The 24,834-nt window shown below is 47.1% G+C and overlaps 1 protein-coding gene across 1 annotated transcript in view; it reads right to left on the reverse strand.

Annotated features, from left to right (window-relative positions):
* LOC147727462 (afamin-like) overlaps positions 1 to 23,979 on the reverse strand; it is a 105,700-nt gene extending 81,721 nt beyond the window's left edge. Inside the window, exon 1 of the mRNA XM_086961532.1 lies at positions 23,828 to 23,979. Coding sequence (XP_086817658.1) covers positions 23,828 to 23,924 — 97 coding nt within the window. The 5' untranslated portion in view covers positions 23,925 to 23,979. The remainder of the gene's footprint in view (positions 1 to 23,827) is intronic.
* Positions 23,980 to 24,834: the final 855 nt, after the last annotated feature.

Below are 24,834 nucleotides of genomic sequence, written 5' to 3' on the forward strand. Positions count from 1 at the left end.
TGTGAAAGACCATTCCCCCTTGTCTCTTGGTGAATAATACTGCCTTTTATCAAAAAACTCAAATGACTCCTTGGTTTCTTCCTTTGTGTAATGCATATTGCATACATCATTGAAACTGTCTTTGCATGATACCTGTTGAAGATTATTGGGAGCATGATATATTCGGTAATACTTTATGTGGTAATGTAATGAACCAACCATTCATGTTATTTTCTTATTATTGAAATGTCCCTTAAGGAGAGAGGATTTTATTTCCAATGCACAAGTGCAGTTTTTCAGAATCATCTCTTGCTGGCGTGGTAACCACGTATGTAAAAGGGATTGGAACTGCACATTTCCTGTAATAGGGTCACTCAGTGTCCCCAGTTCACGTGAACTGACTCGTGCCTCATGACGTGACAGTAGTGAAAGGCGCACTGAAGCCAGGCCTTCTCTGTTCACTGTGAAGACAGAACCAGTATATAACGTGTGTAGTGAACTAGAAGCACTAAGAAGAACATATGGGACGAGACATGACTAATATAGCCATAAAACTTTATTATTCATTTTAATGGGCTACATATATCTTGTTAAAAGATTCTATAATAGAATCTTTGAGCAAGATATTTGTAGCCCATTAAAATGAATAATAACGTTTTATATGAAAAGACCTACTGGAAGTTTCTCGGTTACAACTGACAGTCTTCGTTTAAATAAGCAAAGAACGTGGTCGGAAGATATTCTGTTACGTCACCTCAGGAGCTGACCGAGACCGACTGTTTTCCTTTTCCAACTCTTCTTCCTAATTTAATTAAATGGCAGGTCAGAAACACGCAATACCCCCCTGCTGCCAGTCATGTATTGTGTTCTGTACTGGCTTTAGAAATGTTCACAAATGCTGTTACTTTGTCTTTTCCAACCCAAAAAAAGCACAGTCTTTTAAACTTCGCTCCTGCTCTTCAGATACGTAAGACAGCAACCAGCCCATAACTGGTGCAGAAAGGAAGCCTTAAATTAGCTTTGGGTGCTCAGGTTATGTGATCTGATCCCAGGTCACTAATCGTGAGGACGCCTCCTTGGCAGTTATCGTCGAGTGGACTTGGCTGTGAAATACACATTGCATGCAATGTTTTACTTGCCACACTTTGAATGCTGCACGATGAGCTTTTTTTTAATGTTTTGTACTGAGTGAAAGCTCATGCCTGCGCCTACTGTGCAGCTTACATGGTCACTTAATTATGGCCTTCGTGTGCATTTTAGCGATTGAGAAAATAAATATTTTAAATCATTCACACTTTCTGTTTATTTACACTCCGTCCAGTAAATAACTGGGTTACTCTGTGAAACAGAGTACTCCTGTGAAGCCGACCCCTATGCCCCTGTGAAGGCCCAAAAGTGACCCACGCTGGCAATGAAGTAATGAATAAAAATTATTTTTAAAGCAGGATTTCTGGGTCTGCTTTTCGATTTGTGGCTCTAGAACTCTGCTGGGCCTCAGGATTTTCAAATCAAGCACAGGATTTACAAATCTTGTTTAAAAACATAAATAAGTAAGGCTGGGGGTACAGTGCTTTACTACTGCACTTCATAACGAAGTTAGAGGCTCATAGAATCATTGGAACCTAGTTAGGCCAAGATCTTATGATCCGGTTTAAAAACACACACTCCAGGGAAATGATATCTACCAAGAGAGTTCACAGCGTTTTTCTGCCAATATCATACATCGAGCATATACTGGGAAATAATGTGAGCCAGCAAGCAGTATTTGTGCATGTTTGTGTAAAGAGTTAGCCTATTTTCAATTTTGTCGTGGTGTCACCAGGGCTTTATGTGGAAGCTTTTTCAATGTTATATACAAGCCACAGTTGCTGCTTATTTATCTTTTGCAACTAACAACCATCGACAAAGCCAGTAGTCCTGACTTCTTGTAAGTATGATGTTACTTGTTGTATCATATATCTGGATGCAATGACAAAAACAACAAAATACCACTTTTCAGTCTTCCTTTGAATTTGTATTGGTTGCATATTTTCCATAGTGCATTTATTGTTTCAAAGGAAGATTAATTTTCACTGAAGAAGATTTTACCTCTATAATTTATACACCAACTACTAACTAAGTGCTACAGCTGTTGTGTTTTAGTTAGGCAGTACTCCAACATCCTACGCACAATGTGTTTTTATCGTTATCAAAATTGTGCCAAAGCGCAAAGCTGTCCTCCTGGTTCCAGTGTCCGTTTTCCTAATGGCATGTCTATGACTGTGACATGTTCATCTCCAGGCTACAGAGCTTATGCCAGCTTGCCCACGTCAACATTCTAGAAGTCCACATGGCCTACAAAAGCAATGCTAAGGCAGGCTTAACCACTTTCCAGGAGTGTGATCTGAGTCCCTTAATAATTCAGATGATCGCCGTCTGCATGTAGGCTACACATAGGAACCAAAAGTGTGCCCCCTATACTGTACTGGTCAATGCAAGGAATTCCATTAGCCCACTTAGTAAAAATCACGTGTATTGTTATAAGAAGGTGAAACCTGATGTATAACCCAAATGTAATGTGCAGTGTAAAGGGTCAAGTCTTTGTGGATCACTTAGGCCAAGGGTCTCCAACTTTTTCTGTAACAAGAGCCACCTATGTTCAAAGAAATGCATCGTGATGTGATCACTAAGTGGTGCCTCAGCACATTCTGCAAGGGGGGGGCTCATTTTGCGTTACACCACTGTACATGCCTGCCCATATTTTACAGTTTGAATGCTTTTGTTAAAAGTCTGTGTGTTTGGTTGACACAACTACATTTTGTTGTATTTGCTTTTCAGCATTTGGTAAAGCCTCAGGCTGCCGAACTAATTTTTGGGCAAATCAAGCAAAGAAGAAGAGGCGCTAGCCTCCTTTTCTGCTACAACACAGCCAACAACCCCAGTGTTTAAGGTAAGGAAACTGCTGCTATATTTTACATTAAAGTAGTCAAGGGCTATGTAAGTTGTGTACATGGTGGGTGGCGTCTAAATACATGCACCAGTGACTTTACTAAAAATACTCATCACCATACCGATGACAACAGCAGAGGCGGAACTTTGCTTTTCCGCTTTGAATACAATTAAAACATTCCTGAGAAATACCATGATTCAGGAAAGGCTGAATGCCTTAGCAATGCTTTCTATAGAGAGTGACTTAGTTAAAAGAATACCAGACTTCAATGTTCAAGTCATTGAGAAGTTTGCTTCCATGAAAAACAGACGTGCTGATTTTAATTACAAAAAGTGAACACTCTATTTTAATGCTGCTAGTTTGCGTCCTGTTTATTTGTTTGTTATTAAAATACATCTGTGAGGTACTCAGCAATGCATTGTGTTTCAAAGTCTGTTATGAAGCTCTGTGGTTATGATGAAGATGAATAAACAGCTACCTATGTTATATGACACCACTTTATTAATGTAATAACTGCACTTTTACAATTGCTTTAATAACCTTCCTGCTTTCACAAATTTGCTTGAAAATGCACCATTTGTCCACTCTTTTTTCAACATTTTCTCCCTCCTTAGGGGGTTCGGCCTCGCTCGCTACGCTCGCTTGCTACGGTGCAGTGTGATTATCTTTTTACGCCCCACCTCTTTCAAATGTCCCCAGCCGCTAAATAACAAAGCTTCCGCTTTGAAATGAAGAAATAGGCAACGAGTAGCCTCACTGTAAGAAAACAAGCCCTCCAGGGCGAAGATGTGTGGTGTAACGGCTAGAGCTCGAGCTGCAGACTTTGGAGCGAGCAGAGCAATCAGGTTTGAATCTCGGCACCCCCTCAACATCCTATAATTCCGGGCCCATAAGGTAATCTCCCCATGCTTATAAAACAAAAAAATGTATGTGGCCTTGTGCTATGTAACTGGTGCCCCAATACCTTTGTGTCGAGTTCGTACTACATAAACATTTTCAGACTCAAATGTCAGCACCTGTTAAGTAAACACATTTTCAGTGCAAAGTAAGCATCCAAGCGGAATTTCTCAGATTGTTGACCAAAATGTAAACATGCACAATATTTCTGAAAATGGTTAATCAACAAAAATGTTTGTGCATACACAGTGGACAATAGATTGTACTTAATACATTTTTACTTTCTCACAATGAATGTCACTTAAAAAAAATCAATCACCAGTTCCTTTTATTTTGTTTGAAGAATTTACTTCAAGTTGGTTGCTAACATGAAAGCAAATACCATTGAAAATACCAGCAGATAAATTTACAAAAAAATAAAGGTAGGCAAGCTACTGAAAGCTCCAGCCAGATGCCTGGCTCATCTCAAGGTCCTCTCAGAAACCTACTCCCAAATTAATCAGAGACTTCATGGGGGGGATGTGGCCTAGTGGCAAGAGTGAATTCCAGCCTCAGTCACTCAACATCATATGACTTACCCTACCTATGTCCCGAAAATCTGTGTAAGGTAGTCAGTCTGTTGTGAAGAGCCCTTGTATCAGCTTTCTGCTATGCAAAACTGTCAAAAATGTGGGTTCTGCCTATCACCTTATACCCCATGAATTGAAACTAAAACATTAACCTTTAATTGATGAAGGCATACACTTCTACGAGCTGTATTGCCCATTGTGAAACCTGAAAACCTGGACTCAATTCCACCTTTCCTGCTTTAACAAATTGTGTGGTCCTAAGCGAGTACGGTATTTCACTGCACCTCTTTTTTTTTTCATTTTCACGTATGACATTACCTTGTAATAAGATACACTGTGTCTACTTCCATGAGCAAAAGCGTGAATCTGTTTAGGGAAGTTGATATTGAGCAGGTACAAGTTTCAGATTGAACTGCAAATAATGTATCGAGGTGTCCGTTGGACCCCTAGCGTCAGTGTCACCCAGTCAGGTCTCATCAGTGAGCCATCAATCCATCACCATGGGAAAGAGATGACACAAGTCTTGGAGCTGAAAGCTGCCATTGCCTGGCGTCCGCTTGACTTACTTCTTCTTAGGGAAGGGATGAGCGGCAAGCTCCTCCAGTGGCTCACATTGAGGCACATTCAAATAGTATATGGGAACTGTAATCCAGAGTGCAACTTAGGAAGGATGGAACCTTGAGTGAAGGCATTGTATGAATATGGTGATGTCGTCAGAGACGTGATAAAAGGACACAACACAATACTCTGTAGCTATTTTGTTAGCCTTTCACTTCTAGGTAAAACATTTAAAACAAATACCTAAAATGAAAAACACATGCAACTTAAAAAAAGAACATCGGGAATTGCAGTCTTACGTTATCGCTGCTCAGTCAGGTAATGTGATCAGTGCACATGACTGTACAATCAGCCAGTCTCAGAATTAAACACTGTTTTGCCCAGTGTGGGGAATAAATAGTGACATGCATATATATGGTGCTATGAAGTCCCAGTATGTGACTAAACGTGCAGTGAACATGCAAGTCATTATTTTAAAAATGTAGTATACAAAGTATAATTTAATGGTGACCTTGGTGGGCCTCTAGCTGAAAAGGAAGGGGTAGGGGGGGTCGTCTGTACTGTCAAGCCATAGGACAGCCAAAAAGTGAAAGAAAAAACAAGCCACATGTACAGTTGGCTAATTAGAAAAATCTAAAGGCTGCTTGGGAACCAATATGTATATGGCTTTAATTGATGAAGTCATTTGAAACTACAAGGAGTGAAAGATGTAGAGATACTGCAAGAATGCTACCAGCTGAGTTTTGAAATGTGTCCTAATAAAGAAGTAAAGGAAACTTAGAAAAAAGGTGGGAGCCAGGGACAATCTGATTGATTTTTACCAAAATATATATTTTGAAAGCACTTGTTTTATCTTAAACACTAAATCTCTTTACACATGTTCTGGCAGTCTCTCATCCCACCGAATGACACTAATCTGGGGTGAGTTGACTGTACCAGGTTTAGGCATTTTAGTTGCGCCCAATATTATTCTCTGCAGTAAAGGGTGATGGCTAATGGTAAATGGGCTCTTTAGGGTGCAAACTCAGTGCTGGACAAGCCAGCAATGTGTCCTGCGTGCTTCCTGTGCTCAAAGACACAAAAAAGCAGAATAAAGTATAGAAGGTGGGCTGTAAGAGTCAGTCTGCGAATTCATCGTGCATGGACCCATCCTGCAATGCGCGCCACATACTGGAGCCACCACGACAAAACTTACAAGTGTTGTTTGTGTAGTTCTATGCCAGTACTTCATCTGCACCCTAAAGAGGTCAGTTACCACTAGTCTCCCCCCTTCAGACAAACATTATAGGAGCAGCTAAAGTGCCTAGGTTCGGTCCAATCCATTCCCTATATACCAAATGCCTTGGGGAAGAGGGGTTACTTGCAGTTCAATGCAGAAATTTCACTAGGAAATCCATCCTTTGACACCAGTTTTTGTTTGTTTTCTGAAGGGAGAACTTCCCAGTATTCCCCTGAGAACTTTTCAGCTCACTGGCTATGCTTGCTCGCATGCCAAAGTTCTTTCATTGGTCTTGCACCTCACCACTTTCCATTTGCACCAGCCGCCACTGTCTTTCATTTCTGTCTTCTTTCATGTCTACTGTAAATCATTTGTGGCCTCCCATTTATCTGGGAGCCGAGCATCTTTGGTGCATCAGTCGTGTGTAACCTGCACATGGTCTATCCCTCCGAGCATGAAGTCTCTCTCCTTGTAGTATCTCTGCTGAAAGCTGCTATTCACGGGGGCTCAGCCAGATGTTTGCTTCACTGATAGATTTCCACAGTGAACACTGAGGCACCTGTACCCTTGAGTGACAACAGCACTAAACTACGCCACAAAACACTTGCAAAGCAGCGCACATTCGGGACTTTCATTGCTGCTAGTGATGGAATGCAGTGCAGGGTGTGAATGATGTTACAGCAGAAGCAGACTGATGTACATGCAGTATGACGTGGATCTGTGAACTCTGGTGTTGCCACTGGTGCCCCCTCATGCTCCTTCTGTTTACACAGGTTATTAATATTAAACAATCAGTCGCACGGGTCCGGTGCTATTGTGTAGATCAGTTGTTTTGGTGAAGGGTCATCCAAGGAAGACGGGATTTTGCTAAATGCGGATAATATTGTAATATGCATGGTAGACCCTGAACGATCTTTGCCCAGATAAGCATATATGGGATATATGTGGGAATAGGTTTGAATTCTTAGTTAAATGGGAAAAAACAATGTATATGCTGATAGCAGGTGACCATATAGACGTAGAGGAAGTGTCTACCCTTCTAAGGGCAAATCATCATGATTAAAAATGTTTGCGCGCAGGCAGTGTGCCCGCCATAACACGAGGTGGAGATGGCTACTACGCTTTTATTTGGCTTTGTATGGGTGGGAGATGGAACAGATCTGCTGGATTATAAATCCAGAGTTTTTAATTGAATGCATTAACACAATGTGTGCACAGGCCGTGCGATTAATCTCCGTAGTCCCCTCCAGGTTCTTTTGAGATTCAAAAGGCTGCACACATGCGATGCACATGTAAAGCACATGCCTGTCATAAAGTGTCCTACAAGTTGTCACACAAGTGATTTGTCACATAAGTGCCCTTGAGGACAACCTATGCTTCATGGTCACGGTTGGGCTAAATGGTTGGTGGGGGTCTGTAACTATTTGCTGTTGATGCAATGGCAGTGGGATATGCCAATTATTAACTCCTCAAAGTAAATGGACATACGTATCTGCTAATCTGCTTCACATAACACTCAGAATACTTTAAAAGAACTTTAAGGAATATGCATCTGTAAACTCTCTCCTGTGTTAAACATTCAAAATGAAACTGGGACTTCATGGGGAGATGCTCTTCAAGGATGGTGAGCTGTAGCACTAGTCTTCCACAGGCCTCCATTGTGAAGTGTTTTTTAGATACACATTGTTCATATTGACTGCTGCGACCTGGTTAGATAAGCCCCTTTCCTTTCGGCCTCAGAGTCCTCCAAATTCAATTCAGGTTTGATCTGTTTTATTACAGCATAAGCCATTTTTGTTGGCTCTTAGGGCTCAGTGCACTTTACCACCGCTAACCAGTGCTAAAGTGCTTGCGCTCTTTCCTTTAAACATGGTAAGATTGGCTTACGCCAAATTGGCAAATTTAATTTACTTGTAAGTCCCTAGAAATGTGGTTCTACATGTACCCAGGGACTGTAAATTAAATGCTGCTAGTGGGCCTGCAACACTTATTGTGCCACTCACGTAAGTAGCCTATTTAAACATGTGTCAAGGCCAGGGCCTGTCATTGCAGTCTGCTTGTGCAGTTGTAAAACTGCCATTTTGACCTGGCAAAAGGAACCTTTCACCAGGCCTAAAAATATTCCCATTTACTACATATCTCAGCAGGATGTCACTACCAGCGCAAGTTTACAAAACCCAGGATATAAAAATCATTTAATGTTTGCACATTGTGTTGCACACTTTTTACTCTGAACCTTTGCACAATTGTTTGAAGTTATGTGCGGTTTTAAATTTCTTCATGCTATTTTATATGAAGTATAAATTGGTTATATTTAAATTCATGTTTCGTGCTCGGCATTTCATTTTTAGTGTTCTCTGTAGAAATGTCTGTGATTTATGACTGGGTATCCTCGTGCTCCCTAAGGTAATCATTTACTATGCTTTAAAAGTTAATACAATCTAATATGTAATGGAAAATGTGTTGAAAAATGCTTTGTTTTGGCCTTTCTGTCACCAACATTTTCTTGGGAGGGGACAACCCCCCCAAACTCCCCCAGTAGTGGTTGCTCAGTGCGCTTGCTCGCTACACACCATGTGGGGGCTGGTCTCACTTTTACTTTGTTTTCTCTGATTCACTACTTGTCTATTTTTGGTGCTCTCTGAAAGAATGCCTATGGGTACATATGACTGGGTAGGTAACCTGGTGCTCTTTAAGGTCATCATCTACTATTTACTGTGCTTTGAAAGTTGAATATGTAATGAAAAATCTGATGTTAAATTTACCATTTTGGTCTGTCTTTTTCCAAAATTTTCTTGGGGGGCGAACCCTGCTAAACCCCCTAGTAGCGGTTGGACTCGCTTGCTGCGCTCGCTCACTATGCGCCGGATGGGGGCTGGTGTAGCAAAATTTGCCCGGGCTGCTTTCAGTTCCCAGTCCAGCCCTGCATGTCCATCTAAAGCCTATTCTCTGCTGGGGAAACCCGTTGACAACTGGTTTCTCCTCTATGCTCCCTGTGCTAGCCTGACTACCTCAACAATGGGCAGCCTCCTACCTGGTGTTCTACATCTGCTCTTCAAAGGTGTCTTCAACTTTGAAGCCTATCTTTTGGGGTTCACACCTAAATGGCTTCCTGCAAGAGGAAGGTGACACATCTCAGGCGCGCAATCCCTCATTGTTTTCCTTCCTGAGAGTCGCTGGGAAGTCTCTCCACGAGGGCAGAAAACTGTCTCATGCAAAATGATTCATGAGTGCCCAGAAAGGCGCAGGAGTTTTAAAGGCAATAAAGTGGCAGCTTTGCCAAAGCTGCACACTACAAGTTACATTAATTTAGACTTGAGATACAAGTCGGGCTTAATGTAACTAGTTGTTTGATACTTTAAAATGCCCACTTTGGGCCCACCGTTAAGGAGTTAGACATCTGAGGAGTAACCGAGAAACCCTATAATCGTCCATTGGGCAGCCAAGTCTTTTCACAGTAAAACTGTAGTTTAGTGTGTTTTACAGTCAGGACATGTAAAGTAAATGTCCTGTCTGTGTCACAAGTTGCACCCTACCTTCAGGACTCAGTAGGCCTGCCAAAGTAGTGACTTGCATACATGTACAGGGGAAGTGGTGGCTGTACGAAATGGCAAAGTCAATGTAGCAGTGCGGGACTGCGCTACCTGTCTGATGTGGCGGACTGGGGACTTGTTTAACTTTGGGGACCTCCAGGGTGGCACTACCAGTGCTGCTAGCACTGTGATACCCCTCTAACATACATGCCCTGGGCACCAGGGTACCATTCACTAGGGGCTTAAATGTAAGTTAGCCATTTCCAATTGGGTACAGCCAATTCAACATACACTAGGGTCAGGGCACTGGCACTGAGGTCTGATTGGCAGGATGGTTGGACCATCAATGCACCATTGCACCCGCCAGGGATCTGAGATCCCCGGCGGTGGTGTTGTGGTCTTGAGGCCTCAATATGCTTGGGGGGACAGCTGCAATCCTTGCAAGCGTATTACGAGTTTCGTCTCCACCACGGTTTTCACAGCAGTTCCTACTGCATGAAAACTGTGGCTGAGAGAAAATGAAGGGGGCCCTAATCAGTCACAATACTTAGTGGATGCAGCTAGACCTTTTATGGCAGGGACAGGAACTCAAAGAACTCCACCTGGAATTGATACTGCATACAGAGAAGCATTCTAGGATAATACTTATAATCAAGGAATTAGACTTTGATATGTACATACTATTTCAGGAGTCATTCTTTCGAGGATTATAAACACTAACTTTGCACTTGTTATTCTACGAGAGCAACAAAACAAATCCTCATCTTGTACAGACTTTAGGGCTTAGCTAGAATTTGGACAACAGGGTATACTGTTTAGAGTTGGGTGAATCATCATGTTTCTGCCGGTTGTGCTCCTGCCAGCTTAGACAGCAGAAATCTTAGCCCGATCGTCCAATTGAGTTTGGGCCGTTGATCTAAATACTTCAGACCATCTGCCCTATTTAGAGCGGGTGGTCTGACGTACCTTTTTTTAGTGTCCGGGACCACTAGGAAAACCCTGTTGTCTTGAAAGAAACAAAACAAAATAACCCCCACATTCCAGGGAGGAAGGTCCCATGATGTCAGGGCCATAATCCTTTTGATTTGATTTTTGTCAAACAAATGAACATCAGGGTGAAACATGGTGGATATTGAAATGATTTTCATTGCTTTGAAACCATTCGCCCTGATGGCAGGTCCTCTGAAAGTACAGAGACATATGCTAAGCCTGCAGAAATATCTAAATATAGTGGGAAGTAGATTGCCACGGTAACAGAAGTTATTACTACCACACCTCTGGCTGATGGTGGACTACCCACAAAACACTAAATGCGTACCATTGATTTCCTTCCGTTTGAGTCACGTATGGTATGAAGGGTTTGCTACAGGAGGGTAAGTGATAATTTATGGTGAGAAGAACATTTTTAATTCTAGTGTCCATTAATTATGGTATAGCTTATAAACGTGTTAATCGTGAACATTACAGACTGGGTCTACCAAATGCAGAACGTTATTATCTGTAGGGGAATGTGTATCACAGGTCAGGTTATTTCTTGCAAATATTATAAAGGTTCTATTTAAATCAGCTTTGGGAAGTCCCAGAGTTTTTCATCTCTTTCAGACTGCATGTGGTCTCTTTGATCCTCAGTTGTCTATTTAGACACTGGACTGCAAACACGATCCAGGCTTACTTACAGTACAATTAAGTGAAAGAGAGGGAAATAGAGTGATTGCTGAAAAATAGACTTACTAAAGCAACTCACAAGATGCATCCTCAGAAATTAAAGTAAGAAAAATAGTAAATGTTTACTTAGAGAATGATATACTCAGAACGTTACTGCAATCAGAAGTCCAGCTTAATGAAAATGCTGGCATGATCAATAAACTGGCCTGTACAGATCCCATACATAAATAGTGTGGTTTTCCCCCAAACGTTTTACCTTCATCCCTCTTGTAGCTGAAATATGTTTTGTGTTGATTTTAGGACTCTGTTCACTTTACCACTGCTAACTAGTGCTAAAGTGCTTGCGTGCACACCTTAAAACATGGTAATTTTTCCTTACACCTGATAGTCGCATTTAATGTACTTATAAGTCCTTAGTAAAGTGGTACAATGTATACCAAGGGCCTGTAAATTACATGCTACAGGTGGGTCCGCAGCACTTATTGTGCCACCGACTTAAGTAGCCATATAAAATGGGGAACATCCTTTACAACGCAGGATGTTACCCCGCAGTGCAGTTACGACACGTCTTTTACAACGCAAGTCGTAACTACGACTTGCGCTGGAGGGCGCTCTAGGCTAAGGAATAGTAGATTTACTATTCCAACACCTTCCCTACTGTACGTAGGCTGGTATTGGCATAGTAAATTTAACTATTCCTAAGTTCAGCACCCCTACAGCGCAAGTCGTGGTATCGACTTGCGTTGTAAAAGACGAGTTGTAAAGTACTGCAAATGTAATACATCGCATGGTAACAAAGTACATCCATATAAAATATGTTTCAGGCCTGCCATTGCAATCTATGTTCAGTTTTAAACTTCCAATTTAAACCTGGCAAAATAATATGCAGAGGCTCCATGCTAAAAATTGGGTTTTTGATTGAGGAGTGTGAAGACCTTTCTCAAGCAACAACCACAATCCCTGCCTGTGTTAACTACAAAAAGTCACTAAATTAACCTGTGCATAACTCTCTAGTCGCTTGCAACAAAAGCAGTCAGTCTTAACTTAGAGGCAATGTGTATTTATGTAGCACTCAAACAGTAATAAAATAAAAACACCACACAAGAAAAATCCTACACCAATACAGAAAAAGAGAACATTTTAGCAAATAAAATGACACCACAATTAATGAAATTCAATCAGTAGAACTGGAGATATGATTTTTTTTGTGTGAATAATAGTGGCTAAAAGATGAAAGCTACAACCTCTGATATCTAGCCATGTGAGACAGGGGCTAAAGTTGAAAGCTATCGCCGACCACAATGAAGTGCTGTTCAGATGCACGAAGTGGATTCGGCCCGATCTCGGCTTACCTTCAATCTAGAAGAATTTTTGAAGAAAAATATCTGGGAAGTTAAAGATCAGCGGGGCACGACAGCTGGCGGTGTCTAAGGAGGACATGTCGGAATTTTACAATACTCTGAACTATCAGATCACGTGCGCTGTTGGACCTGGCCTCTTGGCGTGGTTCCCCCCCCTCCCGCGACACAGCTCCCCGTTAGCCCAGCTCCATCCCTAGAAACCCCTAGATGCCCTGCCCATGTCCAACCAAACGCCCACGACCCGCATCGGCCTGTCCAGGCCACCTTCCCAGCCCGCGCGCCCCGAACCCGCAAGGCCCCATAAGCCCACCGGCAGCCATTTTCCCTTCCCGAGATCCCTGACTCCGTGGGCCTAGCATGACCCCAGCCCCAGCGCAGCGTAGGCTCCAGACGCACCAGCCCCCGTTGGGAGGGTGAGGGCTACCATAGTGAGAGAAGACAAGGAGTTTCGGTGGCACCTCCGGCCTCCCCTGAGAGACTGGTTTCGGTCACACCTCTGGTCTTCCCCCTGGGGGCCAGTTTTGATTGCACCTCTGGCCTCCCCGAGTGCTGGCTCCAGACCTGCTGGGCGTCTGGGAATTCCCGGACGCATCCTCAAAGGGATCAAAGGACCAACCGGGGGACCTCACCCACGGGCTGCCCCCAAAGCCTCGGACCTCCGCCTGTGAGGGTTCGGACATCAAAGGGCCACTGGACTATATCAAGGCCCGCCCCTGAACTAGCGGGCAGTTGTATCTTGGACAAGGAAGCCCTGCTGATCTGAACCCGGCTGAACTGAACCTCGTAAACTCTTTGAGCCCTGCTGACACTGTCGCGGCTCGTTCTTGGAACTGAAACATCAGAGCCCTGCTGACCTCGTCGCGGCTCGAGCTTGAATCTTGAAGACCTCTACCGAACCTGCCCAGCCCTGCTGACGTGGTCGCGGCTCCCCCAGAACTTCCTCCAGAGCGAGCCCTGCTGATGTCGTCGCGGCTCGAGGAACACTCTAGTCCGGCTGGACTATCAACGCTACCAACCCGAGTTGAATCATCCTCAAGTGAGTAGGACCACCAGTGCGGTTACCATCTTCTGTATCCCCCCGGCTCGAGGATTGAGAGCTGTGTGCAGGGTACGCTATGTACTGGCCTATGAGACTAAGACTGTCCCGCTACCCCCACCCTAAAGACTTGAGACTTTCTGCGATCCCTCGATCATTGTACATGAGAGTGATAATACTTTTTATGTGATTATAAAGAAGTTGATAATGAAACCCACGGTGTGGTGTCTGTTCGTAAGTTGGTGTGGTCCACGTGTGTACGATTTGCTACTTGAGGTCGTCCCCGGTGGAGATCTCTCATAAGGCTCGGCATTATTGGTGGGAGAGGCGGGTCACGGAGGAGTCGGGTAGACATAACCTGGCCTCTGGGATCGCCCCGTCTAACATTGGTGGCAAGCGACGGATAAGAGCCTATGTCTAGAATCGTACAGTAAAGCGACTGATACACCACCCAAACAAGGGCAACCATGAGTCTCACCGGAACCAGCGAAAAAAACGCATTTCAGAAAGAAAACCTGGAAGATTATACACACAAAGAATTAAAACAATTCTGTAAACATTTCCGCATCGCTACCACTGGGTTGAGCACCAAAGACGACTTCCAGAAAGCCCTGACGGCCTGGGTAGAAGCCAGGGCCCCCCTCCCCACGACAGAAAGAAATGTGGAAGAGGGGGAGCCGTCGACCGAAACTGACGGCCCGAGGGAAGAGGGATCCGAATCCCTGCCACGGAACGCCAGCACGGAGAGAGGTCTGTCGATACCGCGAGCTAGAACTGGCCCGACTTAAAATCCAAGGAGAAATAAAGCTGGCGGAAAAGAAACTAGCCGTAGAGCAGTTACGGCTACAAGGAGAACTGGAAGAAAAGAAGCTCCAGCGGGAGCTGGAAGAAAGGAAGCTCCAGCGGGAGCTGGAAGAAAAGAAGCTCCAGCGGGAGCACGAAGGAAAGAAACTCCAACTCGAGCACGAGCGCAGCTTGAAAGAGCTCGAAATTAAAGCCCGGAACGAAGAGACCCGACCCCCGGGTAACAGAGACCCTGGACCCCCGGTCGAACCGAAGGTACACATCCCCAAGGATGTAGTGAAGGAATATTATAAAAATTACGATATCCAGCAGTGGTTCAAAGCGTACGAGGTCGCCATGACCGCCCACCGAGTACCTGAGAAGGATTGGGGGGCCGGATTGTGGGGTCGCTTCCTCAGCGAGGGAAGAGACACCCTGCTGGATCTGCCCTCCTCCGTCATGCACTCCTACACCCATATGAAGGACGCCCTCATGGCTCGCTATGGGCTCACCCCGGAAATGTACCGGCAGAGATTTCGAGACTGCAGAAAGATACCCGGCACCACATGGGTAAAATATGTGAATTTCTACAGCCAGGCCTTGGAAGGGGGGATCAAGGGCAGCAAAGTGTCCACCTTCGAAGGACTTGTAGACCTCATCGCCTATGAACACCTATCCAACAATTGCTTTGTAGAACTGAGACAGCACCTTCTGGATAGCAAGTTGGCCGACCCCCGGAAGTTGGCTGTCGAGGCTGATCGATGGGTGAACACCAGAGTCCCTGTGGGGGACTATAGCCGAAATAAACAAGGATCTTCCCGTCAGAGAGGCGCAGGGAATCAGAATAGACAGAGGGGTTCCCAGGCAGGGCCTCCCCGCAGTCCCCAAGGAACCAGACAGGGACTCCCCCGCCGGACGCAAAGGCTGTATTCCCTCCCGTTAGATCAGGACCCAGAATCACCACAGCCTGCTACCGATGTAATCAAACAGGGCACTATGCCAATGACCCCAACTGCCCCCTGCTCAAGAAGACTCCCGCTGCAGGTCCCTCTGCGCGCCACCTCGCCAACCTAGCCCTAGAAGAAGAAGAGGAGATGGAGGACCCCGAGGGGTGGGAACCAGCAGCCATGACCTTAGTTTCCCTGGGGGATAGAGAAATGGTCCCCGGGACCTTCCTGCCAGATAAAACAGAGAAATACCGACAGCAGGTGACTGTCAACGGGTTCCGCATAGGAGCTCTCCGAGATACCGGGGCCAGTATCACTGCTGTGAAAGAACACCTAGTCACCCCAGACCAGATCGTACCCCATGCCTCCTGCAGGGTGATCTCCGCTGACAACTCTGTCCGCACCTGTAGAATCGCTCAGGTCCCATTCGAGTGGGAGGGCGTCTGCGGAGAGTTACGAGTCGCAGTCCGCACCGACATGCCCGTGGACTGTCTCCTCAGTAACTTTCTAGAGAGCTCCCCCTGGAAGCAAGTAGAGAGCAAGACTCACCTCGAGATGGTGGGCCTACCCGAGTGGGCCTGCGAGACCACCCGATCCATGGCGGCCCGGTTGGCCACCCCCGAGGAGGTGACTTACGAAAACCCTCGCCCCGTCCCCGCCGAACCGGAGGGTAGCGGGCAGACAGAAGGCCTTGACCTCTTTCCCAGTGAAAGCAGCGACCCCGACCCCGGTCCCTTGGACCAAGCTGGTGATCCAGCCCTGAGCATGGACGATCTCCCTGAGTTGGCCCAGTGGCGCCAAGAGGGGGGCCCTCCCGAGAGGAGTTCTGCCTGGAGCAGACTTCTTGTCCCTCTCTAGTGGGGCCGCGGTAGCAGGCCGCCGCCCAGGCCGCCGGTGACCAGTCCGGCTCCCACCACGTCTATTGGGAAAATGGCCTGCTATATAGCGAACAAAGGTCTGCCGAACTAGGGTCAGCCCAAGTGCTGGTGGTACCCCTACGTTTCTGCGGATTTCTACTGAACCTGGCCCACGATGTGCCCTTGGCGGGACACTTGGGTCAAGACAAAATGTACCACCGGTTGGTCACCCATTTCTACTGGCCACACATGCGCTCTGATGTGGAGGCCCACTGCAGATCCTGTCTCACGTGTCAGGCCAGCGGGAAGAGCGGAGGGCGACGCAAGGCTCCTCTCCAACCCTTCCCTGTGGTCTGTACCCCCTTTGAGCCGGTAGGAATCGATATCATGGGGCCCCTTGACCCCGAACATCCTTAGGACACCGGTTCATTCTGGTCCTGGTGGACCACGCCACCCGATATCCCGAGGCCATCCCCCTCCGAACGGTGACAGCCCCCGTAGTGGGGCGGGCCCTCATGGGGATCTTCTCCCGGGTGGGGTTCCCGCGAGAAGTAGTGAGCGACAGAGGAACGAACTTCTTCTCCAAGTACATGAAGTCTCTCTAGCAACAGTGCGGGGTGATGGACAAGTTCACCACCCCGTACCAACCCCAAGGCAACGGCCTGGTCGAGCGGTTCAACCGCACCCTCAAGGGGATGATCATGGGCCTCGAGGAATCCCTGAGACGCAAGTGGGACCTCCTCCTCCCCTGCCTCCTGTTCGCGTACCGCGAAGTCCCCCAGAAGTCCCTAGGGTTCAGCCCCTTCGAGCTGCTCTACGGGCACCCTGTCCGAGGACCTCTCAGCCTGGTCAAGGAAGGGTGGGAGACGGCGTCCTTGGAACCCCCACCAGATGTATTTCGATACATTCTGGCTCTTCGCAACTAAACTCGGAAGTTCCGAGAGCTGGCCGAGGCAAACCTCGAGGCCAGTCAAGAGGAAATGAAAAGGTGGTATGACCAGAATGCCACTCTGGTCGAGTTTCAACCCGGACAACAGGTCTGGGTGATGGCCCCTGTGGAACCATGTGCCCTGCAGGACAAGTGGACAGGTCCCTTCAAAGTGGTGGAACGAAAAAGCCAGGTTACCTACCTCGTTGATGTCCAGTCCCCGAGGAACCCCTTGCGGGTTCTTCATGTGAACCGCCTGAAACCCCACTTCGTGCGGTCCGAGTTGAGTTTACTCCTCGCCACCGACGACGGGGCAGAAGAATAGACGGATCTTCTCCCCGATCTCTTGTGTGCGAAGGAGAAAGATGGCTCCGTAGAGGGAGTGAGTCTCGCCCCCTCCCTCACCCCCGAGCAGCGCGAGGACTGTCGCCAGTTATTGGGACAGTTCTCTGACCTTTTCTCCCTCGTCCCCAGAGTCACTAGTTGGTGCGTCCACGATGGACACCGGGGACGGCTCTCCGGTACGGCACAGGGCATACCGCGTTCCCGACCGAGTGTGAGCCTGCATCAAGGCCGAAGTCTCCAAGATGCTAGCCCTGGGAGTGGTCGAAGCCTCCGACAGCCCACGGGCCAGCCCCGTGGTGCTGGTTCCCAAGGCCGCGGCCCCTGGCGCTGTCCCCGAGCTGAGATTCTGTGTGGACCACCAAGGGCTCAACGCCGTCACCAGAACCGACGCTCACCCCATTCCCCGAGCAGACGAGCTCATTGACCGCCTAGGGTCTGCTCGATACCTCAGCACCTTCGACCTGACCAGTGGATACTGGCAGATCGCCCTGACCAAAGGGGCCCGACAGAGATCCGCCTTTTCCTCCCCGGATGGTCACTACCATTTCCGGGTAATGCCCTTCGGCATGAAAAATGCCCCCGCCACCTTCCAGAGACTGGTGAACCAGGTACTGGCTGGGTTGGAAGAATTCAGCGCCGCATATCTGGACGATATTGCGGTATTCAGCTCCCACTGGTCCGAACATCTCCTCCACCTCCGGGAGGTCTTGTTAGCCCTACAGAGGGCAGGTCTCACCATTAAGGCCAGTAAGTGTCAAATCGGACAGGGGTCCGTGGTCTACCTGGGGCACCAGGTCGGCAGAGGCCTCATAGCACCTCTCCAACCCAAGATCGATGCGATCGTGGCCTGGGAGGCCCCCTCCACCCAAACGGAGGTGCGGGCGTTCCTAGGGCTCACGGGGTACTACCGAAGATTCATAAAGGGTTATGGCAGCATCGTAGTGCCCCTCACGGAATTGACCTCCAAAAACCAGCTGAAGAAAGTTAGCTGGACCCCGCCTGCCAGGAGGCGTTTGAAGCCCTGAAGCACGCCATGTGCACTGCCCCTGTGTTGCAGGCCCCCGACTACTCCAAAGAGTTCCTCGTCCAGACAGACGCGTCCGAGCATGGCATCGGGCCGTCCTGTCCCAATTGAACGAAAAAGGCCTTCATTAGCCGGAGGCTACTCCCTCAAGAACAAAGGTGGAGTTGATAACGAAACCCACGGTGTAGTGTCTGTTCGTAAGTGTGGTGTGGTCCTCGTGTGTACGATTCGCTACTTGAGGTCGTCCCCGGTGGAGATCTCTCATAAGGCTCGGCATTATTGGTGGGAGAGGCGGGTCACGGAGGAGTCGGGTAGACATAACCTGGCCTCTGGGATCGCCCCTTCTAACATGCGCATTCAGAGTTCAGAGGCAGGATAGGTCGGTAGTTCACTTAGAGCAGGGGTACTCATAGTACGGCCCGCGGGCCGCTGGCGGCCCAGCAAGCCTTCCCTGGCGCGACGCGGACCTGACAGACATGGTACCCGAGTTTTAATTTTTTTAAATTTTTTTTTTAGAGTGTCTGCAACCAAAGCGCGACTCAGAGACTCTGCTGTTCTGTGGGGGCCAGGCGATTCCCGCCATAGTCAGAGTGGGGCACAAGGGGCGCTAAGAGATGAACACAGCCTCATTAACATGTGAATGGTCTTTTAAAGATCTGTGAAGTGCTCGGTGCAGCTGTGTGTGTGTGCCCCCAGTAGCTGTCTCAGCCCAGGCACACACAGGCAGGGTGAGATGACACAGGGAGGTAGGGGGAGGGAGACAGAGTGAAAGGAAGGGAGAGGGAGGGAGAGCGAGGGCGGGAGGGAGGGAAAGCGAGGGAGGGATGGAAAGGGAGGCAGACAGAGGGAGGAAAAGGGAGGGGGAGGGAGACAGAGGGAGGGAGAGCGAGAAGGAGGGAGGGAAAGGGAGGGAGAGGGTGGGAGAGGGAGGGAGGGAGGGTAAGCGAGGGAGGGAAAAAGAGGGAGGGAAAGGGAGGGAGAGGGAGGGAAAGGGAGGCAGACAGAGGGAGGGAGACAGAGGGTGGGAAAGGGGGGGAGAGGGAGACAGAGGGAGGGAGAGCGTGAAGGAGGGAGGGAAAGGGAGGGGGAGGTAGGGAAAGGGAGGGAAAGAGAGGGAAAGGGAGGGAAAGAGAGGGAGAGCGAGGGAGGGAGGGAGGGAAAGGGAGGGTGAGGGAGAGCGAGGGGAGAGGGAAAGGGAGGCAGACAGAGGGAGGGAGACAGAGGGAGGGAAAAAGAGGGAGAGGGAGAAGGAGGGCGGGAAAGGGAGGAAGGCAGAGGGAGATGGAGGGAGATAGAGGGAGTGAAAGGGAGGGAGAGGGATGGAGAGCGAGGGAGGGAGGGAAAGGGAGGCAGAAGGGGGAGGGAAAGGGAGTGAGAGGGGGAAAGAGGGAGGGAAAGGGAGGGAGAGGGAGGGAGAGCGAGGAAGGGAAAGGGAGGGAGATGGAGGGAGGGAGAGGGGGAGGGAAAGGGAGGCAGACAGGGAGGGAAAGGGAGTGAGAGGGAGAAAGAGGGAGGGAAAGGGAGGGAGAGCGAGGGAGGGAGGGAAAGGGAGGGAGAGGGAGGGAGAGAGGGAACGCGAGGGAGGGAGGGAAAGGGAGGGAGAGAGAGGGAGGCAGAGAGAAGGAGGGAGACAGAGGGTGGGAGAGGGAGATAGAGGGAGGTTGTTGTTCTAGCCCCGCCCCCTCCCCCACTGACCCCGCCCCCACCAGTGTGGCCCTCGGACACAAACCACACTGTAAATTTGGCCCTGAGAGAAAGTTTGTGAGTACCCATGATTCAGAGAAATGTCCCGCTTGGAGAGAGGCATTGCATCTTCGAAGGATGCAATACATATGTTGCCTGAGTGTAATTCAAGAAACAACATTCCCATGAAACCACAGAGTTCTCATGATGTTGCAAATGGCGGCTCTCATTTTGTAGTTATCAAGTATAAGTTCCTTGTGGTACAGAGCTTCCTGGCTAGGCAATCGATATACACTGTTGCTGCTGCAAGGCCCTTCTTAAGCAAACTTGGGAAATGTTGGAGAGTGTTTGTTTACATTTTGGAAATGTGTTTGAAGTTCAAACTGAATACAGAAAAGTATACTTAGGAATCCAGTCACATTAAGGAAACAAACTTTCATTGTTGAAGTACTGTTTCAAAGAAAATCTTAAGCGGCTATCTCAACCACGGATATCCCCTTACCAAACATGCCTTTGCAGCGAAATTGCATGGTTATGGCATGCGTGGTAAAGGACTGCGTGGTTAAGATGCATTCATGGTTCGTTCTGTATTGTGGAAGCATGTGTGGTTTAGCCATGTTTGCCTCTGTCATACAACCATTATTTGATATTAATGCAAACTATATATTTCTGATTAATGTTTGTTATATTACAGCTTAAGAAAAAACCTTGATTATATGTTTGGACCAGAGACCGTGTTCTCATGAATCAAAGATAGTTGCCTTTATTACAGAAGGGACTGAGACAATTCCAAAACTCTTATTGCCGTTCATTGTAATAATATTATTATGTTTCATTCCAGGAAGTTATGGCCATACACAAGCTAATGACAAAACTGGGCAGTTGCGGCCTTGCCCAGAAAAAGGACAATGTTCTGCAATAGTGTCTATGTAAAGGTCGTCAGCTAGAGCAGGTATGGGCAAGCACAGTCCTCTTACCCTGGCAGTTGCTGCCTGCACAGACCAGGTTGGGCACCCAATCACAACTCCGTTTGGGATTTGCAATTATGGTCATGATGAGAGGGGTCTCGCCAGGAACCATTTTGGAGAGACTACAGCCCGTCAACACCAGAGTATTCAGATCATACTCCACAGTCCCTCCCTTCTGGGAACTCCACAGATTCCTGGGACAAGCTACACCTCACTCTTCGAGGATAGACACATCTCCTGCAGGGTTAACAGGCTCAGTCCCTCTCTGAGCAGAGAGACAGGCAGGTATGCATATAGGGTTCTAGGCACTTGGGAAATGCATGCAGCTCCTCCAGCAAGACGTCCAGACTCAGATGTTGTCCCCTCATCATTGAGACACTGACTGTCCTACAAACACCAACCCTGCTTGCACAGTAGTCCTCTGAGTACTCTGCGAAGCACTCCTCTCTTTCTCTGTAGAGGACATAGAACTAGAACCATAATTGGGGTAGTGGGGTCCTACTTGTATACACCAAATGCATACAGGAAATGTGCATCCACTGTCTCATGCTGGAGAACTGTTTAAGGGTGCTTCTCTTCTCAGTATCCTTTCCAGGCTTTCTTATAGACACAGCCTTTGAGTAGAGTGATGCTTCTCAAAAAAGGAGAGTCTTTAGGTTGGGGCACCCACAGCAGAAGCACACCGAATGAGTAATAAGAGAAAGACAAATGGCCAGGCCTCTGCTAAAGGTTGGATCACCTCTGCAGCCCCACCTTCTCTCCCACCATCTGCTATATTCATGAAAAACTAATCAGCAGCTCCATTCTAGTAAACAGTCCAACAGAATGTCTAAAGTAGGCCTTATCTCTACATTCCTCATTTCAGGGTCAAGGGCCCTGATTCCGAGTTGGTCGGTACATTATGACCTAAGCGTAAACCAATTTACTCACGGGTCAGAATTACGAGCTGGCAGGGGCTTAGTGTATTCGATAATTATCAGGTGTGCTAAATACCTCAACCTTCATTAAATTTCGTCAAGTCAAACCTGCTGAAATTTAACGGGGGAAAACATATGGTATTTACCATATCATGTGGATTTTGGAGTATTAAACACACAAATCCTCAAGGTGATATTGCCCACCAACAGTAATAGGTGTTATTTATTGAACCTGTAAAATAACGTACCCTGTGACATTGTTATTTATCGGGTGCGATAAATAGCACCTAAACTCGTAATCTGGCCTAGGTTCCTTCCCTGCTGCTTCAGGAATGTAAGCAATACACTAATCACTGTCTGGTAACACAACCTCACATCCATCTTGTGCAAAGGCCAGCCCTGGAGTATCCAAAATGGATCTATGGGCTTCCATCACTCTGTCTCACTCAGACAGACAATGCATGTATCACGCAGGCTGCATGCATAAAAATGCACAACATACACTTAGAGTATTGTGGCTAGTAAATGGATAAGCACACAGAAGCAGTACTTCACACGAGTGGACCAGAAGACCCCAATTCAGTGACACTGTAAACTGCCTCTGCAGCTCCATGATCAGGGGCAGTAGGCCACTACGTGTCAATGCAGGCAGGCTTGGTCAGCCCTTCCAGGTCTCAGGACAAGTCCAGGACCTTACGTATCTCAAAGGAGAGGCCTAGCACCTCTGTGCACACGCTAGATAAGGGTGGCACTAGTGCTAATATAAAAAATGACAAAACCAGAAACACGCAGGTGGGCACTGTGGGCAGGGACACACAACTGTATACCATGCAGTGGACAGTACTGTAGCCAGTGGCATAAAGAAACTCGAGGGGACCACTAATGCAAAGTACATGGAAGCCCCCACCCCCAAACCAGTCAGGAGCTCTCAGGCCATGGTCCCCCCCCCCGCACCACGGAAGCAAATGTTACACCACTGACTGTACCCTTACAAGTTAGCACTGTTCCCAACCAAAACTACATTTACCAAAGAATGCTTCTTGATAATCTAGTGAGACTGCAGAATGTCACCTCGTAGCGGTCTGTTGTAATGCACCATTATAATTCAGCAAAGATGTCAGGCTGCACAGTCCCCTTGTGGTTCTGCAAACCTATTAATCTGGAGCTGGTTATATAATAGATAGTGGCTCTTTGAGGCTGAAGGATTGCCCAGAATGCACTAGTCAGTGGTTGAAGTGAAAGAGTCACTAGTGGAACCATTGAAGGGGCCTTTGAGTGGGAAGAGAGGGGTAGTGAGGGGGGATGGAATGGCACAAACGTTTGTAAAATGTATAACATGACAAAAAAACTGCTGAATACCTATCAGCAGATGACAACATGAGGTACCTTAAAGACCAGAAATATGTAGGAGGGTAAAACACTACCAGGACAAAGATAATCTTAGCACAATATACAGACGCTACACTATAATGAAACAGTTCCGTTCATTCTTTAGTGTTTCATTTATAAATGATATATCTAAAATTTACCATAGATAGTAACTAAACGTTCTCTGAAATAGTCAACAACATTTGTGATATTACCATTCAAGGCTGCATGTGATGTCATAAAGAAAGAGGGATGTCTTACCACAACTTCTAGGGTATCTGTGCGTTTGGCAGAAGCTCCTGAAAAATAAGATGAAGAAAATGAACAGTAGCACAGATATACAGGTGGGCGTCTTCATGGTTCCAACAAAGAGTTTCTTCGACAGACCTTTTGCTGGTGCAATGTTACTTTTGAAAGGCACGCTTCTCATTGTGTACCCAGCTGTTAATGATTGAAGAGAAGATGGAGTGGGGAGAATTGATTAGCTTTCACTGAAATCCGTGACATAGACAGTGCTAAGGAATAGCAAAGAATTCATTCCCTGAGAGGCAATCTTTTACTAACGTAAATTAGGATCCTTAACACAATATCGAAACCATAAATATCTTAATACCAAAATATCATGTCAAAAATATCGATCACAAAAATGTAGTTTTTCTATACATATAATGGTAAGTACAAAAATATCGACAAAAAATATCGTTTACACTAATATGTACAAAATAGAGTTTTTTACCATATAATTAGTTTAAATAAGTAAAACATAAATATTTTAACATATAACATTATTATCATGTAAATTAAATATGTTTAAATAATAATTAAAAATCTAGATAAATATTTACTAATTTAAACAAACACACCCATATATATGAAACTGTGTATGTTTATGTATGCACATTTAATATAAAGTATTTTAAAAATATTCATTTTAACTTTTATTATATGTACTAGCAGCCCGCCCCTGCGTTGCCTGGGGCAGAAAGGGGCTGGGGGCAGTACACCTGCTCCCGCCCCCACCCCCTCCCACACCGACTCCCTCCCGCCCCGACTCACTCGCGCCCCCCTCCCGCCCCGACTCACTCGCGTCCCCCTCCCGCCCCGACTCACTACTGCCCCACTCCCGCCCTGACTCACTCGCGCCCCCCTCCCGCCCCGACTCACTCGCGCCCCCCTCCCGCCCCGGACTCACTCGCGCTCCGACATTTTCATTTACTGCTGCCTCCTTCTTTCCTCCCCCTGCATCACACAGTCTCACTTTCCCTTTT

Source organism: Lissotriton vulgaris, chromosome 3_1, assembly GCF_964263255.1.
Source record: "Lissotriton vulgaris chromosome 3_1, aLisVul1.2, whole genome shotgun sequence".
Taxonomy (NCBI): Eukaryota; Metazoa; Chordata; class Amphibia; order Caudata; family Salamandridae; genus Lissotriton; species Lissotriton vulgaris.